This window comes from Hylaeus anthracinus, unplaced genomic scaffold, assembly GCF_026225885.1.
Source record: "Hylaeus anthracinus isolate JK02 unplaced genomic scaffold, UHH_iyHylAnth1.0_haploid 11994, whole genome shotgun sequence".
Lineage (NCBI taxonomy): Eukaryota > Metazoa > Arthropoda > Insecta > Hymenoptera > Colletidae > Hylaeus > Hylaeus anthracinus.
In genome coordinates this window covers 7294510-7306905 of record NW_026534341.1, presented here as the reverse complement: position 1 = coordinate 7306905, position 12396 = coordinate 7294510, and the positions used below count along the sequence as shown (strand labels likewise).

At 44.3% G+C, this 12396-nt stretch overlaps 1 protein-coding gene across 10 annotated transcripts in view; it reads right to left on the bottom strand.

Annotated features, from left to right (window-relative positions):
• Positions 1-4997: 4997 nt before the first annotated feature.
• LOC128888933 (homeotic protein antennapedia-like) overlaps positions 4998-12396 on the bottom strand; it is a 131516-nt gene continuing 124117 nt past the window's right edge. For all 10 annotated transcript variants that reach the window (XM_054146160.1, XM_054146161.1, XM_054146168.1 and 7 more), the window contains one exon: positions 4998-11516. In XM_054146160.1, coding sequence (XP_054002135.1) covers positions 11263-11516 — 254 coding nt within the window. In that variant the 3' untranslated portion in view covers positions 4998-11262. The remainder of the gene's footprint in view (positions 11517-12396) is intronic.

The following is a 12396-nucleotide window of genomic DNA, read 5'->3' as shown; positions in this document are numbered from 1 at the left end:
CCATTTACCGTCTTCCTCCTCGTCGGCCGCCTTTGCAACCTGGATGCACCTGCAACAACGAAATTGGCAAAGGTCAGCGTACACGTTTCGTTGCTTTAAACCGTCGCTGCTCTTCATACTTACTCGACTACGGATCCGTCTGCTGATCGAGACCGAGGATGAAATAATCGTCCCAACATTTGAATGGGTTTAAGAGAAGGCATGGGCTGGACTGGGTAGGGCAGAGTTTAGGACTTCTCTTGCCTTGGGATTTCTCTTTTGCGTTGAGATTTTTTATCCAAAACTCTACTTACCTTCTCGGAATTGCTTCGTCTTGTAATTAAGTAGATCGCAGATTAACCGACTGGTTAGATGTACTTAGAGTTAAAAATGTATTCAGCAACGCTTAACGATCCACGGTAGGAGATCGAGTCAGAAAGAGGACACCGTTGTCCTACAGTTTCGTCTCACTGGCAGACCCCTGATCTATCCTACTAATTAAAACCAATTGCGCTGGCAGAACGACCTTGGCCGTGAGTGACCTCAAGAGGCAGACACAACGTCAATTGATCCAGCAGACATCCCAGTCGATAGTTCCAACCAAACTGGAGCATACGTATTATTTCTAAAAATACCTGGGACTCTGTTTGAAGGATCGTCGTAGACACTACCGATACTTTAGGTACACTCAACAGTCGCTAAACTTGTTGATTTAAGGAATCTAAGACGATCTTCCAAACCCAGATAGCTACAACCCTTATCTCATCCCTAAATTGTTAAAGCGATCCATCCATGAAAGACGAACACGAATTTCTCTGTAAAGAGTCCAACCCTTGGCAGCTCGAAATCCCACAGGACGGAAAAGAGGAAACGCTTCGAGGTCTCGTCCAGTTTCTAACAAAGGAATCACGGCTCGCGCCGAGCGAGGGGTGAAATAGGAGCGGAAATTAGGTCAGCCAAAGAGACGCATGGAATTCCACGTGGACACGGAGAATGGAGACATCCCGGCCGGGAAGAAACCGTTGGCAGCTGCAGTTTGGCGAAACGTCGAAATCCAATAACGCCAGTGTTCCAGGCATACCGGCCGCCTAGAAGCTAGGCACACGGTATGTTCGTTGCAGCGCAGGGGCGAACAGACAGAAATCCCAATAAATCATCCTGTCACGAGCCGTGAGCCAAGGCGGAGCCTCTTGCCTCGTATTAGCCAATAATAATCCTCTCCGAGGTGGAGGCCATCTTGGATTATACAATGGTTCCTTCCGCCACAATTCGTATAAATGCAACCTTCGGGTTACCGGGCAACCTTTTCGAAGGGTCCCAGTGGCGTACGCCTGGCGATATTTTCGTTTAATCGCGAAAGACACCGTTGATCGTCCGGATCGATGTCATTCGCATACGCGTTCGCAATGAACGGGGTGCACCGCAAACTGGAGCAACGTGCACGATCAACCATAAGTTGAGGACTAAGATTTTCCAGGGTAGAACGCTATTCTGAGGAGAGTTAAAAAATTTGGAGCTGGCGGAAATTGGAAAACTACGATTGTTATTCGTGAATCGTAATTCCAGTTGTTTATCAGTTCGAACAGTCCCAAACTTATGGCGAAGGATGCGCACGGTTAACGGCGAAACGAACAACCCAACGAGTCCTCGCGAATGACAAATTAATTAATCGATCGAAGGAGGAGAAGCAACACCGTGGTGGCTCGATCGATCTCTCGAATCGAGGTCGAACGACCCCGACCGGTCCACGTGACCGGTTTTCAGCCGCGTATCCCCGGTGTTCGCGTTCAGAATCGATAGAGTTTGGCCCGACGCGGAGACGTAATACGAAGGAGAAGCGTGCACTCGGTTTCCGCAGCACGTGTGTGACAACTCGTTTCTCGTTTTCATATTCAACCACAATTTATTTCTCGTTTTCAAACACAGCTATTATAATTAATATAATTATTATTAATATGGACAGACTCTTATATAATATAATACAATACGGTTTAGACTCGTCGACATGATAGCGTATAATACTATTATCGTTTCTCATCGTCATCGTCGTCGTCGTTACTCATAATACATAACTCATCCGCGTGCATATCGTTCGTCATTGCAATCGTATCGTTATTATCGTTATTCGTCATCACCATCACCCTGCCATCATCATAATCATCGTCATCGTCCGCGTTATCATCAAACATCGTGTTTCGCTGACATACTTTTTTTTTCTCTTTCTTCCTCCATGTGTACATTTAGTTTACATAATGCGGAACACTACAAAATAATTATATACGTTTATCGTAATTCGTAATACTATTATATTTGTATTTATATTTATATTTATATTCATATTTATATTTATATTTGCATTTATATTTATATTTGTATTTCTATTTATATTTATATTTATATTCATTCATATTTATATTTAAATATATATAATTTGTGTATATATATATATATATATATATATATTCATTTATTTATATCTTTTTTTCCACTTATATCTCGGTAAAGCGGTGCGGCCCACAATATTTTTCGGCCTGTAGGCACACACCCCGTAACTAATGTTCCATTTTCTTTTATTACCTCCGCATCGCGTAACCGTTTCGAACTTACGCGTTGTACCCGGTCTTTTCGTGGCTGAGCATGTATTGCTGCACCTTTGTGGTTGTGTACGTATGTGTATGCGCGTGCGTGAGTGTATAATATAACATGTACACGGATGTTCCACCGGTTCGGACGGAGCAATGCGTCCGTATAACACGGAAGACTCGAGTGTGCGGCTGATATTGGGAAGGAAACTAATCCTTTGACCTTTTTTTTTTCGTTTCACCGGGGTCCTCAGACTTCAAGAACTCTTGCATCTTCGACGGATTGTACAAGTGTATCTGGAAATGTCGGCGTCCGCAAGTACCGAAAAAACCACTTGTAGACACTTGCTCCTCTACAGACACTGATAGAACGACTAGACTCGCGTACGATTTTTATTAATACAAATTCGGAACTTCTAGCCTAAATAATACAAATATTTGCGATATAATGGGAGTGTGTTTCATAGAAACAAATCGTAGGTATGCCGCACACTGGAGTGCATCGGGTGACGACGACGTGGCGGCTTTTAATAAATATTGTCATCCTTTTACTCTATTTCCCTCGTCGTGTTCGTATATCGTTACAGTACCGTATCAATAAATAGTAATTAATTAGTCCTCTGCTAGCGTTACTTTGTATTTTTTTAGTCTATTAAACAGGTACCTACTTTACCTACGCGGTATCGTATACAAGTGGTCGCGGCTCGCGATTCGACGCCGCGACGTTAGACGTCGCCCTTCGCATTGCCCCGCCGATAAAAGAACGTCGTCGTATGCGCCCGGCATTCTTTTTCACTCGGAATTATTTACAGTGCCCCTCTAGCCAACGACGTAGTCTATGGCACGTGACCTTGACGCCACGTGTCAAGGTAAAGCATAGCATTCTCCGGTAAGTACTCTTGTTCGTCCAACGATGCGACTTCTAAAGTAAAAAGTTTTACGGCTGGAAACACCGAATTCTCTCTAAACGTCCTCGCGAAATACGAACAGTTTTAACTATAATATTGTGTATACGTTGTTTTAGTCACGTGTTACCAGGGAGGGGTCTATCAGTCTTCACGGAGCGGAACCCTATCGACGAGACCGCGCGTTCTAGGAAACTTTTGTCGAATTGGAAAGGATTTTTCTTGCATCGATAACGGTGTCCGTTTCGACCGCGATCGGGAAAACAATTACGCGCTACTGTTTTCGATTACTTGTATTTACAAATGCATCAGGATGGTACAACGAATCGGACGATTCGACGGGACGCCCAAGGTTCGAGTAGCGTCTTGGGTACGTCTCGTTCAAGCGATGCGACGCTATACGAAAAATAAAGCCGATAGAAAACGCTACTCGGTGATTGCGTTGGCGAGAAGTTCAGGAATATCACGTTACGCGTGATGTTTTTATCGGGTACAGCGAATCTTTTCTTCCATTATACCGACATGAACTCGCAGTTCGTTTCACCGGCTCGTCAGTCAGTTTTCTCGCACGTTTTCACTCGCATCGTAAAAAAGACAGTTGGTTGAGTTGTTCGGGATGATGAATGCGTTCGAGTAACAGCACACGAAGCGATGGATTTCGCGTTGCCTGAAGTGGAGAGGCGATGGACTACCGTTTCCCTTTTCTTTACGTATTTAGTGTAGATATACGGAACTTAGAAAGGTATACGAAACTAGCGACACCTGTCTGGAGAGCGACAGGCAGTCAGGAACTCTTCGGCGCATGGGCGTGCGAGGACGTGGCTTTGTTATCCGATTGCGAAATGAAAACGCTTTAGGTGACAAATTTAAAATTGCCCGCGGAAAATGTATTATTTGGCAAAACGTTACGTGTCGTTTGCGTGCGATTTTGAATTTGAACAAAGTCATGTACGCCAAACTCGGCGAAAATGTAAAGAGGTCTTCGCACGACATACGTGCCGTAACACGTTCGAGGGAATCGCATTCGATATCGAAGCGGACAAGTCGATGACACGTTTAAACGATGGTGACGTAGGTTCACCGCGTGCAGGCTTCTTTGAAATTAGTACGAACTCGCTGCAATTTATGTAATCACGCTGGAAGGTTGATTCTGGTGTGCACATAAATACCTCCGACTACTCGGTTCACGTTGTAAAAAATATTTATTGGACAATTAATGAAAACAGAAGGAAAAAGTCCGCCTCGCTGCGCGCAACGCGGCGTCAATAAATATTACGCGGAACTACATTAATATAAGGGGCCGAAAGCTGCTTATCCTTGTCAAGCATTTTTTTTAAATCCTCTTCCGTTCTCTGCTCTAAATCTCGTAGGTGGCGTCTGCGAGCTCCCCAAATAGACACATCGATTTATGTACACTAATCGCAAACCCCACGAATTGCCTAGTTACTTAATTGCGCATTGCCCATGGTACATAGAACGGCGATCAAACCAATACTCTTTTGTTTTTTTCTCTTTCTTCGATCACTCGACATTTATTTTCTGCATCCATGACCACCGCCCCCGCTCGCTGCAATCGACATGCCCGTTTCCTTAATCCTATTTAATTATCATCTTAAGACTTAGGGCTTTAGACGTTAACCTTACCGATTAAGCGCTAGCTTAGTGACTCACTTCGTACGTACACACTGTTGTTACTCGTTACTTCCTTTCTCTTTCTCGCTTACGTTCTCTCTCAAAAATCCTCTTTGCCTCTTCGCTTTAACTTTACACACAATCACTCGCTTTGCTTCGTTCCTCTTCCTTCCTTTTTTTTCTTTTTTTATTTCATCGTTTAAATTACGTATAACGGTAATTTTACGCGACTATATAAGAGTAAAGATAAAATATATAATTTGCATTTTACACGTTCCGATCAACGCTAGGAATTCTGCTCTTTTCCCGTTTATTTTCGACGCATTTTTATATATATATATATTTACTCTATATATAAGTAGGAGTTTTGCTATCCAATGGATACAAAAATTTTCATTTCAAGCTTAAAAACTGGCGCTCGCGACGATCGCTCTCCTGGTGATGGTCTCTTCGCGACTCGCCCATCAGGTTTGGGAAGTGATTTACTTTTCAAACGATCGCTCGCAATTTTCAAATTAATCCCCGACTGTGTCATTTGTAATCGTAAATTTCAGAGAATTTCGAAAAGATTGGATTCCGTGTCAGGGATCAGCGATCGACTAAACGGAATATTGAGTAGAACGTATGCCGCGCGATTATTGCACAATTCGGTTTGTCCACGTGTCAAATACCCGGCGAGAGAAATATCGGCGATAAATTCACAAATGGATACCGAACGATCTTTTCATTTCTGCAGATAAAGAACCCTCGAAGGAGCGTTTCCAATCGTCGATTTCCAACCGTGAGCTTACGGATTGAGACACAACGACGCAGCGTACCTTTGCCAATCGGCTAAAACATTCGAGGATTAATGTTGCGAACCTAGGGACCGCGAGAAGTCGCAGAAAACGGTTTGTCAGGCAGGCATTTATGCGTGAAATTTCGCCTGCACTGTTGACCATCGTGTCGTAACAGTTGATACCGTGACGCAAGGGCAATAAATACTTCCTTTGTCTCGAAAGCCGCACCCTACGCTTCAATGCCGGCCATTACCTGGCCTACATAGATGCTATCGCTGATTAATGTACCCAGAATTAACGCGTGTCTCACTTACCTACCGCGAAACGCGCAAAAATGGGGGCCCGAATCGTGTGAGGTTAATCGATTTATCGCGAGAGTTATAAATCGTAATCGATACAACGTGTTGGGGACCTGGCTTCTCGACAAACGGAGAGGAAATTTGCTAATCGAGCTGATATACGATCGAAAACACGCTTACGCTTTATTGTTTGATCGGCTGAACGAACGAGAAAGCAACGACAAAGCAGTGAAAACGTCTGAGAGAAAAGTTGTCTAAAATGAAATAATAATATTTCGACGAAGAATTTTTCAGAGCAAAGCGATCGCGGAAAGTGGATTCGCAGAAGTAATTTAGTATGAAAACCAAAGATCCATTTATCGCCGGTGTTTCTCTTTCGTTGAAACTTTTACGAAAACCCATACCGACAACGATACGAGACCCCACGATGGGCTATCCAGTTTAATTGGCGCCAATTTGCCCGAGCAATTTAGGATCGCGACCCCTGACCATAAATGTACGGTTCGGCGTCCCTCTCGTCACCCCCCGAAAAAGAGAGCCGCTCACAAGACACAGCGAGCGATCGTCGAAGATATTCCATTTTTCATAGTTCGTTGCTCCTCAAGGACAAAAAGTTATACATAAATAAATCTCTCGAGAAAGAAAGGCCGGTCGGTGCTCAATCGATGCGCGTGCGCGAGCTGGACCATGTATTACGTATATCAGTTCCATGGATCAGAGATGAGCAGAATCATTGTCTACATAAACACGGCCAATAAGGATTTAAAGTACGAAAATTTGTATCTGTTGCATGTTGAAGAAATTAGTTGACAACCGAACGAAATGGACATGGCGAATAAATCACTGTTTTGTACATTTATACGCCGTTACTCGTGTAATTAATGTCATTTCAAATACAACGATATTGCTAATTTAATGTAATTATTATCACTCCCATAAAATTCTGCCCACCTCTGCCACGTATCGCCTCTTTTTTCCTCGGTCGCTTTTTTTTTTGTTTTCCCTCGGGACGAAGGAAAAGTTCGGGGAACGTCGCGGCGTTCCCCGACGATCCTCGAGCCCGTGATCCACGCTTAACAGAGATCCGCGAGATCGCCGGTTTCGCTCTAATATTTTTCCACATTTTTTTTTTCGTTTTTTTTTTTTGTTTTATCTTTTAAATACCGTCTTTTCGTCGTCGTCTATACATATTACGTATTCCGTTAATTATCGTTTATTACGTGGTATCGTAAATTGCGTGTATACAAGGTATAAACTAAATTATGTCGATCTAAGTTTACAACACAGCACAAGAATTCGCCGCGGCGGAGTTCTCCGACGTGTCGGACCCGGATCGTTCGCGGCGTCGGCGTCGGCGTCGTCGATCGCGAGTTTCGGTGATCGGGCCGACAGATGGTGTTTGGTACTGCTTGGCACGCTTAACGCGTTCGATGCCCGCTCGGCGTGTTTTGACGGGCGGGCGAACAAATGGGAAAAAAATCACGGTTTACACCGAACATGTGACTAGCGATTCAAGTGGAAAGGGATAGTTTCACCCTGCTGCTCTGTTTCAGGCTACTCGATAATGGATTATTTTCATTCGTTAAATTGAAACGTGTACCGTGAAACTGAATGTCAGGAAACCCTTTAATAGCTTTATGCATTTTTTAAAAATATTTTTAATTACAATCTGTTGGTGAAATCAAACAGAGTGCTGACCAACGTCTCTAATCGTAACACGGTCTTTTAGAGGAACTCTCTAATTCTTTTGAAATATCTAGTCGCTGAAACTGGACGTGCATTTCCAAAAAGTTACGCGTCGTTCTTTGACGGTGGGTTCTGACGCCAGTTTCACGAGGCGGGCGAGAAGGTACTCTGAATCATTTCGCGGCCAGACGGCAAAATAGAGTTTTCTGTCGGCGGCTTTGCTCTCTAGAGTCGCCATTAAGGTGCCAAGCGGTTTCATGCCGAAAGCATCCTATTCCGAAAATACGCTACGAATTACATCACTTGGTAACTTGGCCTCGTGTCGCGCGGAGCAGCGATAAATTTTCAGCTCTCGAGGACCTCTCGAGTTTTGGTCGTATCGAGGATCCCTCTTTCGTCGAGGTCACCGTTTTTTTTTTCTTCTTTTCGTTTATCTTTTTTGAATATTTACAAGAGAAAATAAAAACGCAATGCAGTTACGCGAGTTTTTGAAACCACCGTTTCGAAATATTTGGTGTGCCCATCTCAAAAAAGGGCGTTTACAATAAAGTCGACAGACGTCAAGAAGATGGTAAATCGTAAACAGGTTATAAAGTATGTTTCGAGTCGAGTAACGGTAACGTATGCAAAATGTCCCACGAATATTTAAATACTAAAATCGAAAACCAATGATCCTAGCCACGGCTAATTTGAATATTTTAAAAGTATGACAGAATTATGAGAAGGGGACGCGATTATTCTCGAAGAAAATTTCCTCGACCGTTGAAAACGCCTTCTTTCGAGCAGGGGCCATACTCTCGGGCGCCAACGCGATGGGTACGTTCGTGCAAGCGTAATTACAGTACGCGGCGACGCGTTACCCGTAATTTTCGAATTGTACGCCTGACGAGAATAAATTAACGATTCGAATCTCTTAATTAAGGTCTCCGTCGACATGTTCTTCAAGCAGTATGCAGTATTGAAAAAAAAATTACGAAACGAATACTAAAATGGCAATTAAAAAAAAAAAAAAACGTGTACAGTATACGCATACACGCATCGAAGAACAAGTAAATATCAATTTTAATGGAACTGACCTTGCGACGACACCGTTGAAGAAATGTCGAGTCGGTTCGACTCTGCTCCGCCGGAGGCCTCCGCTCCCTTAAACACTGTTTCTTTCATTCTTTTAGCACTACAGGAAACATTCCCGTGTCGCGATTCGCCATTGGCCAAAAAATACTGGCATCGACGGATACGATCGATCGATCACCAAAAAATCACTGGAATTTAACCAATTACAGCACACAGATAGACACTGATACTTCACTGGTTCCACGACGTTTCCTCGTCCCTCGTTTTAGCTCCTCCGCTCTTCAGTTTTCGTCTTGCTTTAAATAGGTGTGTGCGCGCGGATGTTTCCATGGAATTTCCTCTCGTTTTTCTCATATTTACTTTTTCCACGTCGAATCCTCCCGACACTGGAGAAACACATTCGAAGATCACACTTGGCACGTTCGCGATTCCTAAATACCCTCGCTGAGCCACCGCGGTATTGTAGAGAAAAACCTATCTAAACGATCCTCTAAGAACACTAAACCGTTCATCTACTCGCTAAACAGAGACACGACGGGCGACCGTCCTCTTTCTTCCGCTATTTATCTAACCGCTCTACGACACTACGCGTGTACGACGTAAGAGAATAAATAATAAAACGCTTTCCTAAGGTATATTCGCGCGGTATTTTCCAACAAACACTCTAATCGCTCGATACGCAACACGCACACATTCGCTCAACCCTTTCTCTCGTCATCGTGGCGCATCATTCTCGATACTTTTCTTTATATACAGGGTGTGCTTGGCAACAGGTGTTCGAAACCTTAAGGTACCATTCTGTGGGTCGAAATAAGACGAAAATCAAGAATAAAGAAGTTACGTTTCATGCTTGGGGTCCGAGTAATTCCTTAACGAACGCACGGTAAAGATATGTCTGACCCGAAGGACTCATTCTACTGCCGGACGCAGTGACGGACGGTGACAGTAGTAAGCTGTAGGCGAATCGTAAACGAACACTCATTCTTTTTACTTGTAAAAAAAAGAAGTTTACTCTCTACGTTACAATTCAATTCGTCAGATATGAATGGTCTCGCGTAAATTTAAGCACGGAGATTAACATCTCGCTGCATGGCGTGACGCATCTGCAATGCGCGAATATTTTTTTTCGTTGGAATGTATTCAAGCTATCAATGTATAAAGTATCGATAGAAATGTGTAGATAGTCTCGAGTGATTTAAGGTCTTGCATCGACGTCGAGGCAAGTGGCACGTTGCATTTGGCCGATGTCCGCGCGCCGCAGTAGAATGAGTCCTTCCTGTCAGACACCTCTTTCGCGCATCTTTGGCAATATTAATTACTCGGCCACGGAGCTTTGTTCGCAATTTCTCCATTCTTGATTTTCGTCTTATTTTTGCACGTGGAATCGGCCATAAATTTTTGAACACCTGTTGCCGACATCCCCGTAGACGTATATGCATGTATGTACATATACATGTATGTATATATATATTTATTTATATATATATATATATATATATATATATATATATATTTATATGTATATCACTTTACACGTTTCCACGGGCACATTCGTACTCTACTTACAATTATATAGATCCAAGCATTCGCGCAATTCCCACGGACTCTCGCGACATTAAAGTACGTATATTCGTTTCTCTCCCGTTTTTCCTTTTTATCTCTATCATTATTATAATTATCATAGGCTTTAGTACAATTACATTCGGTTAAATGTAATAGAGGTTAACGCGGTTCTGATTAGCATGTGATCCAGTTTTCTTCCGATCCGATCCCTCTTCTTCGGTTTCCTCGACGTTCCGCTACATTGTTATTAGAAGATCGCGCGTCCCTATAAATCTTCATCCGACTCGTTCAGTGTGTCCCGTTCCGTTTCCTCTCTGCTTTCCGTATTCCCTCGTGTCTCTCGTCCTTCCACTCGGCTTATCTCGCATTCCCTTCCCTCTGTCTCTCTCACACCCTCTTTCTTTTCGTCCCTCTGTCATCGTCCCGTTCACGTCTTCACTTCCATATCTTCACACTGTCTGTCGGCCGCGTACGTTTCTCGTTCTTCGTTCGTCCCCTATATCCGTTATCCCTTCTCTCTTCTCCTTTTTTTGGTACGAGCAACTTGATTAACACGACAAAATAAGCGTCATTGCTGTTTTTTGGGGGCTTAGGTGGGTTGGGTGGGCGGTTGCGGGAGGTGGGGATGGGGGTCATATTTGGAGGTCATCGGGGGTTGCAAGTCTGGCGTGTGGGTGGGGGGAGGAGGTAGTGCTGGAAACAAGGTATTAACGACCCTGAGAGAGATGAGACCTCTTTGGAAGTTCCACTCCTCGGGGTTCTTTCAACCCTGCGGCGACGTCTGCGGCGAGATCTCGGTGTCGCCGTCGCCCGAGCCTGGCTCGCCCTTCGTCTTGTTCTCCTTCTTCCACTTCATCCGTCTGTTTTGGAACCAGATTTTTATTTGCCGTTCCGTCAGGCAGAGCGCGTGCGCGATCTCGATGCGTCGCCGCCTGGTCAGGTATCGGTTGAAGTGGAACTCCTTCTCCAGCTCCAAGGTTTGGTATCGGGTATACGTTTGTCGTCCTCGTTTCCTCTCTGAAACATAGAAAAGCGAACGACTCGTTAGCGTCGTGGTTCCCAGCCGTTTGCGCATAGTTATCGTAGAAGGTGGTGCGAATCGAGGTTACAGGTTGCTTCGACGCAACCGGCTACGTGGAAAATCTAACGAACGCGTCGGGATCTCATGGAGGATGAATGCAACGTCGCGAACCTTGATCCGACTCGACCTCTACTCGATAAACGCGAAACCTGTGACCGGTTTCGTAGGAATGCAGGCAAGATTTCGCGTATATACGCCGAAGGGGTAAACGTACGATCAATTTAAAATTAACAATGATGTCGTTATCGCGTCAGAGTTGTACATTATAGGTAGGATTTATTTTTCAACACTGTCGAGATGTCGGTACTCTTCCTGGAAAGTTTGCTTCTCGTTAGAACCCACTTCGACAACTACACCTATACTTTGTCTCGCGAGCCAGCGGAGGAAATAAATTGGCGACCGTTGAAGGATTAGCTCCTTCGGCAGTTTGCGCTATGCAACAACGTCCCGGGAATCCTAACGTATTCGTGTCCTGGAAGTTACAAAAGGGATCGCCACTCTTCCACGAAATCGTTTATAAAATCTTCTCGAATCCCCGGGATTCTTATTCATCAACATCCCCCGATCCAGTGAAATACCCAAGAAGCGCCGAGGAGAAGACGCCAGTGCTTCGTTAGCCGCTGTACGCCTCCTCGAGGAACGCTTGGCCCGCTATCCGGGATATTTAATGAACGCCGGGCAACCTGCCTCGGCACGCGGGAAAGTTTTTACCGCGGCCTCGGTCGAAACAAAAATACCTGTCCGGCGAAGAAAAAGCTCGGCCGGCCGGCTCGTAGGCTCAGTTCCGCGTATGATAGATACCTTACAGATATCCGT